The 23,953-nt window shown below is 44.4% G+C and overlaps 1 protein-coding gene across 1 annotated transcript in view; it reads left to right on the top strand.

Moving 5' to 3' along the window:
• The first annotated feature begins 1,477 nt into the window (after positions 1–1,477).
• The window catches only part of CLASP (CLIP-associated protein), a 91,573-nt gene continuing 69,097 nt past the window's right edge, over positions 1,478–23,953 (top strand). Inside the window, exon 1 of the mRNA XM_086486468.1 lies at positions 1,478–2,354. Within this exon, the coding sequence (XP_086342594.1) occupies positions 2,022–2,354 (333 nt within the window). The 5' untranslated portion in view covers positions 1,478–2,021. The remainder of the gene's footprint in view (positions 2,355–23,953) is intronic.

Below are 23,953 nucleotides of genomic sequence, written 5' to 3'. Positions count from 1 at the left end.
CGAAAAGTTGGCTCTGCTTTGTGGCGAAAAAGGGTTGAAGATGTGGAGCGTAGAATGAACGAGCCTTTAGACTATGCATATTCTTCATTGGAGTGGGAATTTGAAACATGAAAATCCATGGTTTTTAGTGCAATCCAATTACTGTAAGGCTTTCGGTGAAATGCAGCGCAACGTTCGATTGCTCTACTCTAGGCACGAAGGATCCACAATCTACTATTCTGCCTTGATGCCATGGCAACAAGTGCATTTTGTAAAGGGCCCTACTAACTGTGTGAATGCAAATATGTGGAAAAGGCACAAATGGCATGGCTACCTTTGTGGAGTCTAAACCCGCCCTGAGAGATAGGGGTATCACGTTGCGTGGCATTGCTTTTAACCATTTGAAGCAAGTGACTGGCTTACCTTGCAATTCCATAGCCAACCTCCTCTGACTAGTCGTCCCTCTCTGTAGTTTCCAATTGATCTCTCTCTCTCTCTCTCTCTCTCTCTCTCCAATGGCCTTTCTAGCTAGCAAGGCCTCATCCACAATTGCCATAGATACTTGTCATAAGTGCTTCACACGTCTCTCATTCATTGACAAACATAGATAGGCTCCCTTGTCGATTGGAGGTTTGCCATGTGCTAATGCTACTTATACATTAAAAACACACGTGTCTAACCTGTTTTGGGATGGGCGGGTGTTAGAGTGTGCAATGGAGGAAACACAAAACATGAGAAAACATGGGAGAGAGAGAGAGAGCTGAAGTTGGCAACTCAATAACTCCAAAGGAAGAGTGATACAAGATGTTTGGATAGTGGATAGGGGCTACACTAAGAAAGAGAGCCTACTTTAGGTGGGGGAAAATCTATTAAACTATGCAACAAAAAAATCAACAAAAATTGGAAAACATATACAATGGGAAAAATGCTTTGTGCAAACCTTGTATGAGCCTAGAATCCCCATGAGGAGGATGAAAGGGTGGCCAATTGACAACCAAGTGTAAGCAAGAGTGAAAGCATATGTAAAGTGAACATACATCTCTAATGCGGACAAGCCTTTATCGCTCAATGCTTTTGACTCTGCCCACTGCTCCTCACCAATCACGTGGAGGGCTCGACGCTTGTCTGTTGATAGATAGGATGCCCAAGCACTTGTGCACTTTGTGGATTGTAGCACAACGTTGCACTCATTGTCATCCATGTCGACACACACACTTCCTGCTCAATCTAGGGCCACCTCTCTGTAAACACCTCAAAGGCCAAGGGCCAAGAGAAAATATTAAGGAGGTAATAATAAGAAATGTCATTTGAGGACTGTTGGTTATGAAAGAGGAGGCCCTGCATTTTCATCTGAATTTTGGAGAAAAGAGCAAACGAGCGTTTTCCCTCCCACCAACCACCGGGCCCTCCTCTACCCAAAACACAAAAACATCAGGAGAAACTGAGCTCTAAACGCACCACTTGGGGGTTTTTCTCCTTCCCCCTCCTTCCCCTCTCTCTCTCTCTTCCCCATTTCTGCTTAAAACTGTCTCTTCTCTCTTTTGCTTTTCCTTTTCCCTTTACCCTTCTTCCTCTTCTACGACCCCCCGATCCCCCCCCACTTCTCCCCCTCCCCATTACCCACAATTTTCTGCAGGTTTCTCCTTTCGAAGATTCGATCTCTGGCGCTGTTCTGCTGCGAGGAATTTCACTCTTTCCTTCCCCATTTTGGGCCTCGCTGCACGATCTGCTTCCTCTTCTTCCAGATCACGTTCTGCGTCGCCCTTAGGGTTCCTTACAGGAGCTTGCTTACCTCCGCGTGCAATGGATGATAAACATGGTGGCGCATTTGATACATGAGCAAGTGGAAGCGATCCAACCTAAATTTGGAGTGTTCAAGCAGGAAATTTCGTATACAGGAAAACCAACTCGATCAGAGAGAAGATTACAATAAACCACTCGTGGTCTTGAAGACCAACAGAAAACAGCCCTTGTTGGGCATAGGGTGATGCACACTTTCCTAAACATTGTCATATTTATGGTCTCACCATCGTCATCTCATAATGGAGGAAGCATTAGAGCTGCTTCAAGCGAAGGACACAAAGGAAAGAATGGCGGGGGTCGAAAGATTGCAGGTTCTTCTTGAACAGAGTAGAAGAAGCCTCACTGCAACAGAAGTGGGGAGCCTTGTAGACGCTTCCCTTGGACTTTTAAGAGACAATAATTTTAGAGTCTGCCAGGGTGCACTGCAGGCGCTTGCCTCCGCATCTGCTTTGTCAAGTGAACACCTGAAGCTTCATTTCAATGTGCTGCTGCCAGCGATAGCGGAACGATTGGGTGATGGCAAACAGCCTGTTCGAGATGCGGCAAGACGCTTACTTTTGGCACTTATGGAGGTACATACCCATCCAGATTTTTCAATGTACAAGTGCAGATGTTAAAATTTGACTTGATATCTGGCATGCTTGGACCTTTTTGAAACGTCTTCTGTGAGATGAGTTGTTTGTAAATAAGATTGTGGCTTGGTGCGTGGGTTATGGCACCTATGGTTGTGTTACCATATCCTGCTCGGAATTAGTGAGAATAATGATGCCAGAATTTGCCAGTTTTTTTACCCAGTAGTTGAAGGAATGCTTGCACAAATCATAGCGTTTCAAGGGCAAGTTGCTGTACTAGATTAGCTTTGGTGACACCAGCTGTAATGCTAGACAAGTCGCGTTAGTTGTCCTTATGGAAGGTGGACGGTCGTTCACGACACATTTTTTTTTCTTTTCGCTGCCGAAATTGTTTTTCGTTTGAGTACTTATTGAATTTGGAGATAGTGTTATCATTATTATCAGATCAGTGCTTGTTTGATTCTAGATACTCTTGCAAATCCTATGTCAAAGAGGACATTTAAGTGCCATTGGGTGATCCACAGAATGGGATTTGGTTTCTAAGGTACCCACATAACATGTTTTGGAGCATTTAGCTGCCTCAGGTGTGATTATTGTCATCAATCATCAAACGTTTAGCAATGCAGTGTGGGTTCCTACTGTCCATATAATTGGTGGATAAAGAGCTATATAAAGGTTCTTGTGCATTGATTTGTGATTGCTTCTGGTGCTTCAACACAATATCATGGCTTTATGAACATTATCTCAGCTATGATGTCATAGGAGGCAAAATGGACTTAAAGTTTGAGCAATGGGTCTATCCTATCAAGAAACTTGTATTGATACTGCATAGGGTTAAAGACCTGCAAAATTGTGCAATATTTTGCAAAAACCTTTGAACTTTGCTTTCGTGCAGGTCAGACAATCTGTTAATTTATGATCGTGGACAACCAGCCTCTCCTTGTAACTTTCCCTCCCTCGGTCTTTGTGAACACAAACACCCCTTGGAGGGGTGTTTCATACACAAAGCAAGACTAGGGATGGATCTATCAAAGTGGCAATGGAATAGGGGATTGGCTGATGAGTGAAATAGAAACTGGTGCAATGACAACTCTCTACGGTTGTGGACAGCCACTTAGACTCGAACAACTCCATGTAGATCTCCCTTTGGATCAGCCACGAACAAGTGGACAGCTTTCTCTTTGACAAGATCTCTGTCTAGGACTCCTAGCTCGTTAGCTCATGGGTTTTAGCTCATAAAATGGCAACCCCCTCGTGTTTGATAGCCATTCTCTTCCAATCCTACACACAATAGAGGTGTGCTTTGGGGTTCTTCCTCATAAATCAGCCCCATCTAAGACGTTTGTAGGCTGAAAACAGAGGAAAAACAGCAACTTGTCATGATGTAAACAATCTCCGTAGGCACTTCTTTGCGATGGAACTCTCCTACTTGATCCTGGCAACATCTGGTGCACTATGAGGGTGAGAGAGAGACCGCTTTTATTACTTTTGTCAGCCGGCAGGCTGCCACGAAGGGGGTGTCTAGGTGAGAGAGAGAGAGATCGCTTTTCTTCTAAAAACAGAGAGGAGGGGGTGCCTTGGGTTTTTGCTGCTTTTTAATCCTGGCTGCCCATTTATTAATTGACAACCCAAGTGTCCCCGAATGCAGTCTCATGCACAAATGCAATGCTAATATAGACCTCAGATGCTTTCCCGAAAAGCAACTCGCTTTATTAGAAAGCAACTAGATTTCCTCAAAATTTCCTATGAACCCATCTTCATTCAAGTGCTTGCCTCATTTCTTTTGCACAATTCTAACTTAGTTCGATATTCCTCCTGACTATGGAATAACCCCTTTTCGATGCTCCCGTCACGCACCCTGTGACGCATCAGGAATACCCATCACCAAGTGTTTTCTCACCGAATTTACGGTACAATCTCCTTCACGATGCGCTGTCATCCATCCCATGACGCATCAGAGATGTCCCTTCTGAATGGTCGAATACTTTTTCTCTATGCTCTATGTCACTTATTTGATGTGACACATTAGAAGTACCCGTTCTTGGTGGTTTTACGGATATTACCATATTTTAGTGCTCCTGTTATTACTCTGAATGATGCACTAGAAATATCTGTATTCGGATGTCTCAAGCGAGAAAAATCCTCACTTATAAATGTCAAAGGTGTAGCAGAAAAGGGTGAATCAGGTGATGGTCTTGTGAGAGTTCAAACATCTCTGTGAATTCGTCCAATTGGTCCATGTTTCTCCCAAGGACATGTGTTAGGGAGTGGGTTGTTTTATGGCTGTGCCCGCGGCCATGTTTGGCCTTGGATTTTGGCTCGGTTCCATTGCCATTTGTGCTTTTGCAGGCTGGGAATATTATTTCCCAGCCTTGTGATATTTTCCCTTGTTCCCCCTTAGGCATCTGGTGCCCCTTTTCTCACAAAATGATGACGTTAATACTGCCTGGACACACACATTGTACGGACACTGACGTGGCAGGTGTAACAGACTTGGATACACCAAATCAAGATTCTACCGCGACACGACAAGAAATCACTTCAAACAGTTCACAGTTCACAATTGATTCGACACAGCTCGGTGGAGTAGAGATAATGCCCCCAAAGACTGGTGCCTCTTTCGGTATTTCTTTTTGTATTAGTCTACAACTCAAAGTACAAGGGAGTGGGAGTCTCTCACTCTCAGACCTGCGTCCAGATGCCCCGAGAAGTGGGAAGCCTGACCACACCTATAAAGAGATTACAAGGGATGCCAAAAGCAGAGCCCCAAAAGCTGTCCCAAAAGTTGGCCATAAAAAACATTTAACAATAATGCATCTCCTCTCACAAGGCTTGGTAAGAAATAAAGCAAAGCTTTTAAAAATAAAGCTCTCTCTCTCTCTCTCTCTCTCTCTCTCTCTCTCTCTCTCTCTCTCTCGCGCGCGCGCTTTGTGTAAGATCTACCAAAAAGCAGAACGTCTGTACACTGCTTCCGCAAAAGGTGCCGCAAAATGGGGGCGTCCGTACAACATGCCACATCAACAGTCCCTGATCTTCGGCGTGAAATGCGGGGGCAATACGATAGTGCCATGTCATCATTTCAGTTGGGATTGTCCATGCCAAGGAGGAAGTTGTGTGTGTGTGTGTACACGGGCTACCACGTCTCTGCGTTGTGACATACCCTCCTCTTGAAAGCATTGTAATCGCCCTCGATTACGCCTGCAAAACAGATAGAAGCCATAAACTGTCTTAGCAGACACTGATTGTTAGTACCGACGCACTAGGAACACACATCTAACACATGTAGCAATGGACAGTCACATCACATGACATCACAGGACATCACATGACAAATCACATTCAACATTCATTCGGATCTCAAACTATGATTTATCGGCAATGCAATTAGCAATTGCGTCTAGATTCACTCAGGATCTCAAAGATGCCCGATTGACTAATCCCTATTGCAACCATGTCTATCGAGATCATTCATACCAAAATGTTGCAGTCATTTCGTCTATTAGTTCCTGCACTTAAACAAGTCAAGAACAAATCAGTATCATTTATTGGGAATTCCAGTTCATAAAGTCATACAACAGAATATTGCTAGCTCGCAGTATCCCTGAAAACTCAAAGAGACATCAGTGACTTTAATATAAAAAATCGAGGCAATCTGTTGACAAAGGAGCGGAGCAACTCTCCTCGTAGGCAAATTCCACCAAAGGTAAATACTTTTCCCATTGAGTCTTCTGATCCGAGATGTAAGACTTCAATAAATCTAGTACCATTGAATTGGCAATCTCAGATTGCCCGTCAGTCTGCGGGTGGAAAGACGACGAGAACTGCAACCGCGTGCCAATGTTCTCCCAAATAGCCTTCCAAAACAAACTCGTGAATCTGGGGTCCCTGTCGAAGACAATCGTCTCGGGCATGCCATGTAATTTGAAGATCTGGGCCACAAACAGCCTCGCTAAGTGATCCGGCTTGACTGTTTCTTTCACTGGAATGAAATGAGCTTGGTTGCTAAATCTGTCAATAATAGTCCAGATACCATCATGACCACTCTGTGTTCTTGGGAGATCAAAAATGAAATCCATTGCAATACTTTCCCAGGGGCGGATGGATATGGGCAAAGGCTGTAACAATCCCTGTGCTTTATGCTTGTCAAACTTGACCTTCTGGTATACCAAGCACTTGCGCACAAACTCGTCCACATCCTTCTTGAGTCTCGGCCAAAAGAACTCTCTACCCCTTTCAAGGTGGTAGCAATGCCGCGGTAACCCATAAAAGGTGGACAGTGGCATTCGGTCATAACCTTTTCTGTCACGAGGATGTGGCAACTGCTAACCTTAGTTGTTGGTTTCTTTCCAATGATTTTTGTTTAATTTTTGAGAGCCTCTTTTTGAAGTAGCAAACCGTTGGACATTGTATGGCCAATGTGAACGGTAGTTTCACCCGCAGACGGGAAGTGGTCGGCACTGGAATTCGTATAGTGAGAGGATGTCTAGGCTCAGAGCAAGATCATGTAGGTACCCCCGTCGCACTTAGCAAGTTGGTGGATACTAGGAAGTGAACTCAATAAAAGCATAAAGTCAAGGTGGGATCACCAACAGAAAGTATCCGACAGTTGGGCCACATTGCACTTTTGGATGCGGTTCCAATCAGGATAGATGGTTAGATGACCAGTGGGAGCCCAACGGAAGCATCTCCTAAAAATTAGGGAACTGCTATTTTGGGCCGTGAAATCTGTTTGCATCATTAGCTTCAGAATGACAAAAGGAACATTTTATTACTCTGTTGCAAAGTCAACTGATGCACCAATTGAGAGATTTTTAAGCAGGAAGCCCAATGTGGGGAAATTGCATGCATGAGTGCCAAGTGGCACTTTTTGGTCAATTTACCAAGTGTGGGAGAAGAGAACTTGTAACTGACTTTTTGGAGCAGTTTTGAAGGCTGATAACTCTGATTTTCAGCCATTTCTCTCCATTTTTGAGCTTCCCATGACTTTAAAGTTTACCTAGGTCCAAGGAGCTCATTTTCAGCATTGGAAGGCATCAAATGCGTGTTTATAGGGCTGTTTTGCTGCGTTTTCAGCGATACGCAAGTTTTGGCAGCCATGGAAATCTTCCCCTTTTTGCATCTATTTGTTCATAGATGCATTACAGGTTAAGGGCAGAAGAGGGGGCACTCGATTTATGCTAGGGGATGCTTCATTGAGAACCTGTCACAGGTTAAGAGCTATGGAGTGCTTTCTTTCCCTCCGATGTACAATGTGGTGCTAGGAGTGATGCCCTGCACGCTACACACTGCTCTCTCTCACCCCTACGTGCAGTTATGTGATGCCCCACAAGAGGGCTCTTCATTTGACTGATGTACAACTGTGTGGTTTCATGCTTTTGTGCTGAGGCAAGAGCCTCCTTGAGCAGGAACAGGGGTAGCTAATTGCTACTTCAAAGCAGGCACCGGTGATGGTCATAACCTCGCCGTACAGATGCGTTTTCACCGCTGTGTATGCACTGTAAATTGACCGGTTTTCAGCCATACGGACGCCAGAACCATTGGGAATAGTGCCCCACTGATAGAGGACATTTAGGGGACTGTTTGGGGCTGAAAACAGGGCAAAAACCAGTAAATACAGCGTGCTGAATTTACTGTTTTTGGGCAGGAATCAGAGGGTTTATGCCAGTGGAAGTGAGTTTCAGCAATGGAATTGGTTTCGCGCAAGTTTTGGGGCTGTTATGTTGCCGAAATTTGGCCAAATCAAGTGGTATTTAGTTGGATATAGACAAAGGATTCCCAAGACCTTACTTTGTAATTTTCCCTCTCAAAGAATAAAGAAATATCGAAAGGGGCGCCAATTTTGGGGCCTACAGGTTGTCGTCGTTTGCTTGGAGCATTCTAGCTTCCGAGCTGTGTGTGTGCATAAGTGTTAATCCCGGTTACAGGTTACCTTTGCAGAGTGCTCTATGTGTGTCTAAAGTAAAGAATTTCGGGTGAAAGCCAACGACCACCGCCCCACTACGGGCCGGTTTCATGGTTCCATTGCCGGGATATCAATCACTTTTTCCTCAAAGAGTGAGCCTCGGTTGTTTTGGGTAAAGACACAGAGTACAAGAACGCAGGATTATACTATGGCCGACAAAGGGAAGGGCATTATGGAAGAGGGTTCTCCTTCACAGGACAGACAGGAAATTCCGCATGTTTGCCCTGCCCAAAAGTGGTCAAATTAGGGCTGATTTTCTGTTGCGTTTTTAGGGTTTGCAAGTATGAACCAAGATGAGATAGGGAGAGGTCTCACGGTGGTAGATTGGCCACTAGATCTCTTGCTGGAGTGATGTGGGTCTGCTAGGTGACACGCTGCTTACCGATTCTCTGAGGCGATTGCTTGGATTCTATGACGCATTGGTAAATCATCTTGAAATTTGAGCTTGCTTGGTCGTGGGTGGTACGTCAGTGTTGTGGAATTATGCTCGTTTGCAGAGGCAAGAGCCTCTTGCACAGGTAAAAAGTTAAGGGACAGGTTGCAAGATGCTATGTGGTGAAGTTCAAGAACTATCCACCTATGGATGCAAAGTGGATGGAAGAGCATGAACTGTCAGAGTCACCAAATGTATTGCAGCTTTACCTTGAGGCCTTTGGGTTGTGTACAGCCTACGTATGCCCCAACCCAATGTGTGCAAAGGAGGGGTAATGATAGAGCTAGCACATCAAATGTACTCATGGATTCAGTGCAACAGCAGTGTACAATTTGACAAAAGTATGAAGGTCTCATTAAGTCATTTGTATATATGTTTTGACAGTCTTTCTCGCGGATACATGCGATGATAAAAGGGTGCTCTGAGTAACGCCCTCCAGAGTTAAACTGCTGTATGAAGGCCAAAGCCTTCGAACCATCTGTATAACCAGAAAACGTGTTAAATTTAATTGACTGTCGACCTTTGAACTCTCGGACTTTCTTGCTTTTATCTTCCAGAAAGTCATACTGGTTGGCTTTATAAAAATTCTTCTTCTTTGCATAAAACCTGCTGTCGTCAGAGCCCGAACTATTCGAAGACGAGTCCTCTGTTGAATTGTCAACCACTGGGCGAGATTTAGGCTTCTTTGCCTTTTTCTTGCCCTTTCCGAAGCTTTACCTTTTGCTTCGCTTTTTCTCTTTTCTGTCTTCCTCGCTCGAGTCAGAGGAGCTAGAAGCACTGTCAGAAGAAGAAGAAGAAGAACTGGGTACTCCTTCAAATTGAACACGCTTCTTCTGCTTTCTTGCCGATGCAAATGTAGACTGACGACCCAAATAACTCGGGAAGTCAGTTCCTTTCTTCTGCTTTTTCTCGTGCTTTTCTGCTTTGTTTTGCGCGTCAAAAAGCTGAGAAATCCGTGCATCAACCACCTCTTCTAATTCTTGCTCTGTATACATCCTAGGAGTAGGAGGTTTCTTAAGTGCTGGTTTGAGGGGTGGTTTTGTGGTTTGCCGCCACTGTGATTGAACCTCGTCGAAGGAGGTCTGGCTCATAAAGTACAAGGGAGTGAGAGGCTCTCACTCTCAGACTCTGCGTCCAGATGCCCTGAGAAGTGGGAAGCTTGACCACACCTATAAAGAGATTACAAGGGATGCCAAAAGCAGAGCCCCAAAAGCTGGCCATAAAAAACATTCAACAATAATACATCTCCTCTCACAAGGCTTGGTAAGAAATAAAGCAAAGCTTTAAAAAAAATAAAGCTCTCTGTCTCTCTCTCTCTCTCTCTCTCTCAAGCTTTGCGTAGCCAAAAAGCAGAACGTCCGCACATTGCTTCCGCATAAGGCGTCGCAAAACGTGGGCGTTCGTACAACATGCCACGTAAGCAGTCCGTGATCTTCGACGTGAAATGCGGAGGCAGTATGGCAGTGCCACGTCATCATTTCAGTTGGTTCTCCCCGGGATTGTCCATGCCAAGGAGGAAGTTGTGTGTGTGTGTGTGTGTGTACACGGGTTGCCACGTCACTGAGTCGTGACAGCAGGGACTGTACGGGAATACCCGTGAAACAGGTTGGCAGTACGGACGTCTGCAAATTGCGTTGATAGGTTGATGATGGAGGAGCTCCGCATGGCACAAGCCGATGACGTGGCATGACCTCCCAGACAAAAGCGATGACGTGGTAGAAAGTGTACGATTGTAAGGCAGGGTGCCACGTGGCAGCAGTACGGATGTCCATATAACGCATCGACATGTTGACGTGGCAGTCTGTACGGAGTTCCGTGATTTACGCTGCCTGCTTTTTTCGGTAGATTTTAGACCAGATGCTTTTGGGGTTTATTTGCTTTTGAGTTTAAATTTTTTGGGGCTTTGCTTTTGGCATCCCTTGTAAACTTTATAACAGCCCCTCACTCTGACGGCATTTGGACGTAGAGTTTGAGAGCAGAGGTCCCTCGGGATTTGTACTTTGCAATGATTAATGAAAAATAAATACCGAAAGGGGTGCCAAACTTTGGGGCCAATACCTTTGGGCGCGGAACTACACCGGGCCGTGTGGACTCTCTCTCTCTCGTAATTGGAGTTCAATAATTTTGAAGTATCTGTTTGTGTGTTGCTATTGATTTTCAGGTTTGGAGTGTCCAAGCCAATTACAATGTTATCAAAGCACAAAAAGATTCTTCTTCTACGGAGGATCCAATCCTTTTTGCAGCACACCTAGGTTTTTGTGACAGAATCTTCGTGGCTCGACTTCGGACTTATTACCCACTCCCACCCTTCGTACATCCCGCATCGGGCGCGCTCCCATCTTCATCGCTTTGTCTATTAGGGCATAAGCCATAAAGAATTCCAGATTACTCATGGGTTCTTTTGGAGAATCTGATAGAGATGGCAGGCAAAAGAAAAGCTGAAATTCGGCGCGGGTACGGAAGAAAAGAATGAAGATTTGGATAGATTCTTGGTAGAAAATTTTTCCAAGGCGGAGTATAAACGTCAATTGCAGGTTGACACGTGTGAAAAGATCAAGTACTCCAGAAACCTGAGACTTGTGAAACACCTGAAGGATTACCTGATTGATGAGATTTACTTGAGATTGAGTGAGGCCATTGCTTCTCCTCTTAGGTTGGGAGGAAAGTTGAAAGGACAGACGAGTGCAGAAAAGTGGAACTTATGCTGGTAGGAAGAGTCAGACAGAACTCTTGAATAGAAGACGAATTAGATTACCACCAGAAGATAAGCTAGAAAGTTACAGAGTAGCAGCCGAGCAAAAATACGAAAGCAGGATTGGTACCACATTGCGTGGGGACCAATCTGAAATAGATGATCAAAAGCACAAACTTTGTCGCGGGGCAAAGTGAAAGATCAGGAGGCCCTCATTTTCTATGATGGAGGAGCTAAGGCCAACTTCATTGGCGGCTCGACTTGGAATTACGCTCGATAGGCTAAGGCCACAGGCGGAGGCAGTTCTAGCGGCAACCGGACGGGATGTTGCCATTACACTTGTCATTTGCAAACTTTATTTGCATTGTCGGTGTAACAAACTTGGACACTCCAAGTCAAGAATCAACCGCGACAGCACCAAATAACCACTTCAAAACAATTCACAGATCACAATAGATTTACAATGGCCCGGCGGAGTTCCGTGCCTAGAGATATTGGCCCCAAAGACTGGCGCCCCTTTCGGTATTTCTTTTTATATTAATCAATCATCAAAGTACAAGAGAGCGGTAGGGTTTCACTCTCAGACTCTGCGTCCAGATGCTCTGAGAAGTGAGGCCCTCACCACTAATTTAAAGGTTACAAGGGATGCCCAAAAGCAGAGCCCCAAAAGCTTTTAAAATCAAAAGCATCTGTTCTCTCTCTCTCTTAGAGAGTCTTTTCTCTTTTTTTTATAAAAAAAAAACAAAAGCAAAATTCGCGTCGCTCATCATTTTTCCAAAAAAAAAAAAAAAGTTTTTTTTAAAAATAATCCGCCTCCGCGATTTCCGGAATTTAGGGTTTCTGGCAGAAATTAGGGTTTGCAGGAATTTTAGGGTTTCTGGCAGAAATTAGGGTTTTTGCTGTCCGCCACGTCATCACTTTGTGACATACCCCCTTCTTGAAAGCATTGTAATCGACCGCGATTACGCCTGCAAAACCGACAAAAGCCATAAAGTGTCTTAGCAGACACTGACTGTTAGTACCTACGTACTAGGAACACACATCTAGCACATGTACAAAATCGACAGTCACATCACACGACATCACAGGACATCACCAGACATCACAGGACATCACATGACATTCAACATTCATTCGGATCTTAGACCATGATTTATCGCCAATGTAGCTAGCAATCACATCTAGGTCCAATCGGGACCTCATCGATGTCCGATTGACTAACCCCTATTGCAACCATGTCTATTCGAGATCAATCAGACCAAAATGCTGCAGTCATTTCGGCTATCAGTTCCTGCACTCACAAGAAGTCAAGAACAAATCAGTATCATAATCAGGAATTCCATTTCATAAAGTCATCCAGCAGAATACTGTCAGCTCTCAGTATCCCTGAAGCTCAAAGAGACATTAGTGACTTTAGTATCAAAATCGAGGCATTTGTTGACAAAGGAGTGGAGTGACTCCCCTCTTGTGCATCCCACTGCACCAGATCTCTGGCCAAGCTGAATTCTGGGTTCCGTTTGGAGTAGACTATGCTAAACCAAAACATCGAGGTAAAGTTTCACAATCCGAGGAGTATCTGCTAGGTCCTCCTCCTCCATCCACTTTGCATCAAATGCAGGAAAGTTCTTGAACTTAACCAAGAACCGCCTTCGGACTTTACCTTTCTTCGTATCATTATGTGCCAAAATCTGTTCAGGAACAAGGATCTCCTCGTTTTCTTCCACTTTGGGTTGCTCATCAGGCTCCCCATCATCAGGCACATCACCCTTAACAAGGTTCAAGAGACTCACATGCAATGCATTATGAATCCTCCAAGTATCTGGCAGTTCCAATCGGAAGGAGACATCATTTATCTTGTCAGTAATCTTGAAAGGGCCGTAGTATCGCATACTAAGCTTTGGAAAAAGCCTCTCCTTTCCCTTGTTCTTTCGTAGGCGTGCCTTCTCAAAACGTAAGAGCACCCAATCATCCTCCTTCAATTTCATGTCGCGACGATGGCGATCCGCTGCCTTTTTCTGTCGTTCTTGAGACTCCTGCAAAGTCTCGCGAACCTTGGCAAAAGCCGTATCCAAATCTCGCGAATATTCATCCGCTTCAAATTTCTAATCTTTCGTGCTCAGGAAGGATGGAACCTTCGCAGCAGTTTCAACAATCTCACATGGCGTCTTCCCCGTCGAAGAGTGTATCGTGTTATTGTAGGCCAATTCTACCAAAGGTAAGTTCTTTTCCCATTGAGTCTTCTGATGCGAGATACAAGACTTCAATAAATCTAAAATCACTGAATTGGCAATCTCAAATTGCCCGTCAGTCTGCAAGTGGAACGATGACGAGAACTGCAACCGCGTGCCAATGTTCTCGCAAATTGCCTTCCAAAACAAACTCATAAATCTGGGGTCTCTGTCGGAGACAATCGTCTCAGGCGTGCCATGTAATCGGAAAATCATCATGATCATTCTGTATTCTCGGGAGATAAAAAAAAATGAAATCCATTTCAATATTTTCCGAGGGGCGGGTGGGTATGGGTAAAGGCTGTAACAATCCCTGTGCCTTATGCATGTCAAACTTGACCTTCTGGCATACCAAACAACTGCGCACAAACTCTTCCACATCCTTCTTCAGTCTCCGCCAAAAGAAATATCTCTCTACCCCTTTCATGGTGGTAGCAATGCCGCGGTGACCCGTAAAAGGTGGACAGTGGCATTCAGTCATAACCTTTTTTTCCCTCAACGGTTGTGTAATGCACAACATAGTCTTTTTCATCAAGTAGCCTTCCCGAAGGGAGTATCCCGCTACTGTCTCCCCATCCCGTATCCGTGTAAAAATATTTGCAAAATCTGTATCTGTGGCATACTGATCGACCATATCCTCGAAGCTCCTATGATGTATCGCGGAAATAGCCAGAACCAACGGTTTTCGAGACAAAGCATCTGCCACCACATTCTTCTGTCCCTGCACATGGACAATCTGGAAGTGGAACTGTGACAAGATGTTCGCCCACCGCATCTGTTTTTCCGAAAGCTGCTTCTGTGACAAGAAGTAGCGCAAACTCTGATGGTCTGTAAAGACAGTAAAATTCACTCCGAGTAGGTAATGCCGCCACTGAGTAAGAGCATGGATAACCGCCAAAAGCTCTTTCTCATAGATCTGTGCTGTCATCTCCGGCCTAGAGAACAAACGGCTCTCGTAAGCTATGACATGGCCTTCTTGCATCAAGACCGCACCCAAACTACGACCACAAGCATCACAAAATACTTCAAATGACTTCTGCAAGTCCGGCAAAGTCAAATCTGGTCCTGTAGTGAATTTCTCTTTCAATGTCTGAAAGGCAGTCACCTCTGTGGGTCCCCACGAAAAAGGTACTCCTTTCTGTGTCAAGGTATGCAAAGGGGAAGCAACCTGTGCAAACTTTCGTATGAACCGCCTGTAGTACGAACACAGTCCCAAGAAGCTTCTAACTTCATGGACATTCCTCAAATGGGGCCAATCACGGATAGTCTCTATCTTGGCCGGGTCCATTCGCACTCCTGCTGCTGACACAATGTGTCCCAAAAAGTGTATCTCTGGTAGGAAAAATTCACTTTTCTTTGCATTAATCACTAACTTGTGATCTCGTAATGCCTGAAAGACTTGAAGCAGATGATCTCTGTGTTCTGCCTCATTCTTGGAGAAAACAATGATGTCGTCAAAGAAAGTGCCGACAAATAGCCTGTACTCTCGAAAAATCCTGTCTATCATCCGGTTTAATGTCGCAGGAGCATTGGTTAAGCCAAAAGGCATCACCAAAAACTCAAATAACCCAAACGTCGTCCGAAAAGCTGTCTTGTAGACATCTCCTGGTGCTATCCTGATCTGATGATATCCACTCTTCAAGTCAATCCTGCTAAAGCACGAGGATCCCTGTAACCTGTCGAGTATATCATCGATCCTAGGAATCGGAAATCTGCTCTTGATGGTGATTTCGTTGAGAGTGCTATAATCGATGCACATTCTCCAAGATCCGTCTTTCTTCAAAACCAACAACACTGGAGAGCAATACGGTGAAGTACTAGGCTGGACAAGACCATTTTCCAAGAGGTCTTTCACCGAGTTCATAATCTTTTCATTCTGTACTCGGCTCACACGATAAGGTGGCCGATTCGGTGGCGTGCTTCCAGATATCAGATCAATGGTATGATCTTCAGGCCCTCTCAAAAGCAATCGGCATGAGCGTGGAGAAAAAAAATCTTGGCGTTCTTTTCTTCAGGTCAAAACATATTCAACCTTTATCCATCGTTCAGTTCTCCCAAAAGAATGAGTAAGAAAACTGAAGTTCATCAAGTACAATCTCTAAGCCCTTCATTTATCAAAGTCGCTTTCTCGGCCCGGTAGTCAACCACGGCGTAGTTCTTGTGGTACCAAGGGATCCGGAGTAGAACGTCACTCACGTGCCCTGAACACCCCTGTCATTGCAAACGAAGTTTGCCAATGCTCGGTGTAATGGCAACATCCCATCCGGGTGCCAGTCGAACTACCTCCGCCTGTGGCGTCAGTCTGTCGGGCGTAGTTCCAAATCGAGCCGCCAATTCCAAGTGAAAAGAAGTTGGCCTTGGCTCCTTCAAAAGAGCTTCTTGATCCTTCGCTTTGCCCCGAAAGCGGAAAAGTTTGTACTTTCATTCATTAGATTCGGTGCAGGTCCCACGCCATGTGGTACCAGTTCTGCTTTTCTATCTGCCTTTTCTGCCACATTCCTCAGCTGCTCTCGAACTCTCAGACCTGTCGTCGTCTTTATCATTCTGTTCTTTCTGTGCGTTATCAGGGCACTTTGCGGAAATATGTCCATGTTCCCCGCATCCAAAGCACTTCCCCTCTTTGATGAAGCGAGCTCTCTCCTCAGGAGTAAGCTTGGGTCGTGCATCCTTTTTTTTCTCTGGGTTGCTCTTTTTCATTCTACTTTCATTCCCAGAAGTCTGTTCGGCTCGTTGTGTCATGGCCTCATTTGTGGGGTAGGTCAGACTGCCAGAGTGAATGGCAAAGCCCCGCTTCGCATGACTCATCAACTCTTGAATAGAAGCCGACTTCTGTTCCAAGCAGTGATCTCGGATCTCTGTAGGTAGACCCAAGGTAAACCGCTCAATCTGTTCTCTGAACGAGATCTTCTTGAATGAAGAGGCGGGTAGAAAAGAGCTCCAGAATCTTTCACAATAAGAATTCACTGTATCGCTCTTGGTCATCCGGAGATGGTTCCAAGCAGCTCGTATATCTCGCTCAAACTCTTGAGTCAACCAAGAAGAAATAAAAAGCCTCTTGAATTTCAGCCATGTAACTGGCACAGTCTTGCTTAATAGAAGCGTGGACCACCAAGTGCGAGCGTTCCCCTTAAACTAAGAGGCAGCTCTCCGAATCTTGGAGTGCTCTGAATAGCGTCCTCCCGCGAAAGCGATGTCAAACTGCTGTATAAAAGACAAAGCCTTTGAAGCATCGGAGTATCCCGAAAAAGTATCAAACTTAAGTGCTTGGCCACCTTCCTTAAACTCTCGGACTTTCTTGCTTTTATCTTCGAGAAAGTCATACTGGTTGGCTTTGTAAAAATTCCTCTTGTTTGCATAAAAGTTTCCGTTGTCAGAGTCTGAACTGTCCGTAGACGAGTCCTCTGTAGAAGTGTCACTCTCTGGGCGAGGCCTAGATTTCCTTGCCTTTTTCTTGCCCTTTCCGAAGCGTTGTTTCTTGCTTCGCTTTTTGCTTTTCCTATCTTCTTCGCTCGAGTCTGAAGAGCTAGAAGAACTGTCAGAAGAAGAAGAAGAACTGGGTAGGCCTTCAAACTTGACGCGCTTCTTCCGTTTCTTTGCTTTGTCGAATGTCGACTGACGACCCAAATATCCCAGGAAGTCAGTACCTTTGTTCTGCTTTTTGCCGTGCTTTTTGCCTTTCTTTTGCACGTCGAAAAGCTGAGCAATCCGTGCATCAACCACGTTCTCCAGTTCCTTCTCCGTATATTTCTTGGAGGCAGAAGGTTTCTTGAGAGCGGGTTTCGGGAGTGGTGTTGTGGTTCTCTTCCACTCCGTCTGTACCTCTTCCAAAGAGGTCTGGTTCATATATTTTGCCATCTTCGGGTCCTTGGCAAAATTGAGCATCATCTTTGTTGCATTGCCAATCAATTGACGACACTCCATCTCTGTTTGCTCCGCCTGAGTAGGCCGAGGCGGGCCATACTCTCTGCCTGAATCTTCGTTGTGATCCCAGCCTGCATCTCCAGATGCAGAGGGAGTCGACTGATCATTGCCTGAAGCCATAGGTGCCGCGGAAAAAAATTCAGGGATCAGATTTCTCGTAGAAGAGAAATCGGCCGTGCTCTGATACCACTGTAACAAACTTGGACACTCCAAGTCAAGAATCAACCGCGACAGCACCAAATAACCACTTCAAAACAATTCACAGATCACAATAGATTTGCACTGGCCCGGCGGAGTTCCGTGCCTAGAGATATTGGCCCCAAAGACTGGCGCCCCTTTCGGTATTTCTTTTTATATTAATCAATCATCAAAGTACAAGAGAGCGGTAGGGTTTCACTCTCAGACTCTGCGTCCAGATGCTCTGAGAAGTGAGGCCCTCACCACTAATTTAAAGGTTACAAGGGATGCCCAAAAGCAGAGCCCCAAAAGCTTTTAAAATCAAAAGCATCAGTTCTCTCTCTCTCTTAGAGAATCTTTTCTCTTTTTTTATTAAAAAAAAGCAAAAGCAAAATTCGCGTCGCTCATCATTTTCCCAAAAAAAAAAAAAGTTTTTTTTTTTATAATAATCCGCCTCCGCGATTTCTGGAATTTAGGGTTTTTGGCAGAAATTAGGGTTTGCAGGAATTTTAGGGTTTTTGGCAGAAATTAGGGTTTCTGCTGTCCGCCACGTCATCACTTTGTGACAGTCGGGGGTATTTAGGGCACGAGGACTTTTATATCATGCCTTTGGAAGGGTGTGATGTCCTCCCTAGGATTCCCTTGGTACCACAAGAACAACTCCGAGGTTGACTATCGGGCTAGGAAAGCGACTTTGACGAATGAATGACAAGGGCAAAGACATTGTACTTGATGGAAAAAAAAACTGAAAGGTTGAATATGTTTGATCTTGAAAAGGAACGACAAGATTTTCAGCAAGTTAAGATTGATTGTTTCTTTGAGGGCGTACTAGGCGAGTTACCTTCTTATCGTCGTGAAGATCACATGATTGATTCTTGGTAGTACACCACTGAACCGGTCATCTTACAGAGTTAGCCAAGGCCAAAATAAAGAAACAATGAACCGGGAGAGATTTCCACACATTACAAGGATCGATGATATACTCGACAAACTTCAGGGTTCTACTTGCCAAATTGATATGAAGAGTGGCTATCATCATATTTGAAATGCTCTTGGAGACGTCTACAAGACAGCTTTCAGGACGACTTTTGGGATTTTCAGAGAGTTCTATAGGCACTGCAGAGCATAAATTGGTTCTAAATGCGAAAAAGAGCGAATTTTTTTTCCTTGATTCTTGGGACATATCGTCTCGGCAATAGAGGTAAAGATGGACCCAGCCAAAATTGAGACTGTTCTTTATTGGCCTGATTTGAAGAATGTTCATTGGGTTCGAAGCTTATCTGGGCTGGTGCTCATATTATTGGTGGTTCATTTGGAAATTTGTAGAGATAGTTTCTCCTTTGCATATGTCGACTCAGAAAGGAGTTTCTTTTATTTGGGACCGACAGAGATTGAAGCCTTTGAGACTCTCAAAGAAAAGTTGACTATTGGACTCGTGTTGGCCTTACCAGACTTGCAAAAGCCATTCAAATTTATTGTGATGCTTATGGTCGCAGTTTGGGAGCAATCTTGATGCAAGAAGGTCATGTATTTGCTTATGAGAGCAGGATGTTCTTACGTCCTGAAATGGTTGCACAGATTTATGAAAAAGAGCTATTGGCAGTGAGCCATACTCTTACTCAGTGGCAACACTATCTACTCGGAGCTGATTATACAGTTTGTACGGATCATTAGAGTTTATGTTGCTTCTTGTCACAGAAGCAACTTTTGGAAAAGCAGATGCGATGGGCTATCCTCCTATCACAGTTTCACTTCCAGATTGTCCATGTTCAAGGACATAAGAATTTAGTTGTAGATGCATTGTCTTGGAAGCCCTTGGTTCTGGCTATTTCCGCGATTCATCACAGAAGCTTCGACGATATAATTGATCAGTACGCCACGAATCTTGACTTGGATGATAGTTTTTACTAGGATACAAGATGGAGAGACAATTTCAAGCTATTCCATACGGGATGGCTATTTGATGTTGAAAACGATGTTGTGTTACACAGCCCTTGAGGGAAAAGGTTTTGATAGAGTGCCATTGTCCACCTTTTATAGGCCACCGCGCATAGATACCACCTTGAAGGGTGTGGAGCGTTATTGCTATTGGTCGAGGTTTAAAAAGGATGTGGAGGACTTTGTCCGCAGTTGTTTAGTGTGCTAAAAGGTCAGGTTTTGATAGGCATAAGGCACACGGACTCTTATAGCCTTTACCCATTCCCACCCGCCCTTGGGAAAGCATTACTATGGATTTCATCTTTGATCTCCCTAAGACTCAAAGTCGGCATGATGTTATTTGGACAGTCATCGACAGATTCAGTAAACATGCCCACTTTATTCCGGTATAGAAGATAGTTAATCCAGACCATTTGGCGAAACTGTTTGTCTCACAGATTTTCCGAATATATGACATGCTTAAGTCCATTGCTTTGGAGAGCGATCCTCGGTTTCCTAGTTTATTTTGGAGGGCAATCTGGGAGAACATTGACACGTGGTTGCAATTCTCGTCCTCGTTCCACCCGAAGACAAATGGGCAATTTGAGATAGCCAATTCAATGGGATTGGATTTGTTGAAGTCTTATATTTCGAATCGAAAGACTTAATGGGAAAAGTATTTGCCCTTGGTGGAGTTTGCCTACAACAACACACTGGGAAGGCGCCATTTGAAGTAGTCGAGGGTGGTGAGAAGGTTCCTCAATTTCTAAGCACCTAAGACAAGAGTCTTTTAAGTAGATTTTTATAAAAAAAGTCTAGAAGGCATGGAAGGCCATCTAGCCATATAGAGGAGGAGAGCTCGTCCTCTTTTGACAATGACCAGATTGAGAAGAAACCAAGGAGTTCAAGAAAGGGAGTCAGGCTGTCAGGTTTGAAACTTTTTCAGGTTGCCAGGACACCCATCAAGCCCTTGAGTTTGTACAACAATTTGACGTCGCCTTCTCTGGAGGACGGTTCTCATAACATGCCAGGGTGTGAAAGGCGACATCTTACTTGAAAGGAACTATACAGACATGGCGGTCTACTCTGTTGTTACGTAGAGAAGCACCTGCGACGTGATTAAAAATTCAAGACAATTTTCACCTCAACTTGGATATCAAATTAATATGCACAAGAAGTCATTACGACTTGGCATCACTTGCAAATGACTGAGAAAGATCCATTGGATAACTACTGCCAGAGGTTTTGGGATACTTATTTGCTAGTGTCTTCGTTTCGGAAGATCACTTTGATAGACTAGATTGAGTGGTTTTACTGTGGCTTGCTATAAGAGATTTGCGTATGTTGTCTTAATCAGAAGGCTAACTCTATTCAAAGACTTATGCAACATGCTAAGGAACGTCTTGGAATGCATGCCGGCTCATTCACTTTATCTTACGGATAGGATAGTATCCACCTCAACAAGGAAAGAGTCCGCCAGATCGAAAAGAATGAGTCAAGGGAATTGGATGACAACTCATCATAGGATTTTCGAGAATTAGAGGGATCCGACGAACTAAGGGAACCAGATGCAAGTTCATCAAAGGATTCCAAAGAAAGGGGATCAGATGTTAGTGCGTCTTAGGGTTCCGATGATTGATGTCGTGCCAATGTACAGGGGAAGCTAAAGAAGCTACCCACAGGTCCCAGGGCACAAGGAAAGAAAGGAAAAAGGGAATCAATTGGTAGATCAGAGATTTCCCCAGACCCAGGATAAGATTTTTGAAGCAGATCAGTATGATCTAGATCTGAATACCGATTCTGCCAAGGTGCACGAGGCTCTTCAGAAGTCTCAAGCACGGCATAAGAAGGAAGCCGACAAGATTCGACACGATTTACTGCTGCAAGAAAATGATTTGGTGCCTTTGATTGGTGACTTTACGGTTTGAGAAGGCACGCGTAAGGAAACGAAAAGGAAAGGAGTGGCTTTTTCCAAAGCTAAGATACTATGGCCCTTTCCAGATTAAAGAGAAGATCAATGATGTATCCATCAAACTGAAGCTGCCAGATACTTGGAAGATTCATAATGCTTTTCATGTGAGTCTCTTGAAAAATTTCAAGGGTGAGGTGCCAATCAACAGGGAGCCGGAGGCGCAACTTGAAATGGAAGAGAGCGAGGAGATTGCTCACCAAGAAAGGAAAGAGAAAGGTAAAGTGAACGGTGCGCAACTTGAAATGGAAGAGAGCGAGGAGATTGCTCACCAAGAAAGAAAAGAGAAAGGTAAAGTGAACGGTGGTTCTTAGTTAAGAACCATCCGGCATTAAATGCAAAGTGGATGGAGGAGGAGGACCTAGCAGATACCCCTCAGATTTGGAACTTTATGTCACAGGCTGGGCACCCCAAGTCCGGAATCCGGCATGACACACGAGAGAATTACTTAAAATACTTCACAATCAAAGAGTCAACACTGCCCGGTGTAGTTCGGTGTCAAGAGAATTGGCCCCAATGATTGGCGCCCCTTTCGGTAGTTCTTTTTATATTAATCTTTGAGCAAAGTACAACTCCCTCGGGTCCTCGCTCTCAGACTCTGCGTCCAGATGCCCTGAGAAGTGAGGCCCCTTGGGCTTATTTATTCTTACAAAGGGATGCTAAGAGTAGAGCCCCCAAAAGCAGTAAACTTAAAAACAATGATTTCAAAAGCAACTTGTCTTCAAAATTATCAAAAAGCATCAACACAAATTGTGGAAATCCGTACAGCCCTGCCACGACAACAGCCAATGTGAAAAGCGAAAATCTGTACAATCATGTCATCAATCATTGTGAAATCCGGAAGATCTGTACAGGTTGCCACGTCATCATCTGTCCACGTGTGTGTCTGGGTAGTACTGCCACGTCATCAATTTGTGACACTTTACCTTGACGCTTTTGTTCTAGCTTTGGCTATTTTAAGAGTTCTCGGAGATCAGCAGGCTGAATGTGGTGCAGACAGGACTGTACAAGAGAGGAGTTACTTTGCTCCTTTGTCACAGATTACCTAAAAAAAGAATAGAGTCACCGATTTTCCTTTTGATTTCATGAAACTGATGGGCTGACAGTATTTTGCTGGATGACTTGAAAGAAGTACTTCGACATGGGAACTCCTGAAATTGATTCTAATTGATGAACACTCTAACACGTGACTGTGTTTGAGTGCAAGATTGAAAGACGAAATGATTGTAGCATTTTGGTCTTGAGAATCTCTATAGACATGATCACAATAAGAATTAGTTAATCCGACATCAGTGAAGTCCGGGATGGACCTAGATGCGTTAGCTAAATATGTTGCTGGCAGTCATGGTCTGAGATTTGGAATGGATTTATCTGTGATGTGATTTGAATATGATCTGAAAGACTAAACGTGATCTGACTGTGATGTGAATGTGATGTGATGTGACTGCCGTCTTTGTACAAGTTCTGGATTTGTTTCGTCTAGTGCGTCAGTTCCTAGAGTCAGTGTCTACTGAACTGTTTTATGGCTTCTGTCTGACTTTGCAAGCGTAATCGAGGGCGATTACAATTCTTTCAAGAGGGGGGGGTATGTCACAAGCTGATGATGTGGCATGACCCCACCGACAGAAGTGATAACGTGGCAGAAACTGTACGGCAGATGATGTGGCAGACTGTATGGTAGTATGTCACATGACAGCAATACGGATTTCCGCATAACGCATTGACATGTTGACGTGGCAACTTGTACGGATTTCTGAAATTTGTGTTGCTTGCTTTTAGGGGTAGATTTTAGACCAGATGCTTTTGGGGACTATTTGCTTATGAGTTTGAAGCTTTTAGGGCTCTGTTTTTGGCATCTCTTGTGTACTTTATAAGAGGCCCTGAAGCTTTACTTTGAGGGCATCCGGACGCAGAGTCTGAGACTAGAGGTCCCTCGGGATTTGTACTTTGCAATGATTAATGAAAAATAAATACGGAAACGGGCACCAGACTTTGGGGCCAATATCTGTGGACACGGAACTACGCCGGGCTGTGTCGAATCTCTCTCTCTCTCTCTCTCTCTCTCTCTCTCTCTCAGTTCAGTAATTTTGAAGTATCTGTTTGTGTGTGGCTATTGATTTTCGGGTTTTGAGTGTCCAAGCCGATTACACCGCAAAAAGCACTGACAACATGTACGGAATTCCGCAATTCACGCTGATGCTATTTGGGCCATATTTTGGGACCAATAGCTTTTGGAAGTGTTTGCATTTGAGTTTATAAGCTTTTGGGGCTCTGTTTTTCGCATCCCTTGTACGAATAAA

This window comes from Adiantum capillus-veneris, chromosome 17, assembly GCF_014529385.1.
Source record: "Adiantum capillus-veneris isolate H3 chromosome 17, ASM1452938v2, whole genome shotgun sequence".
Lineage (NCBI taxonomy): Eukaryota > Viridiplantae > Streptophyta > Polypodiopsida > Polypodiales > Pteridaceae > Adiantum > Adiantum capillus-veneris.
Note: the sequence above shows the minus strand (reverse complement) of the source record. Positions and strands in the feature narration are given on the sequence as shown.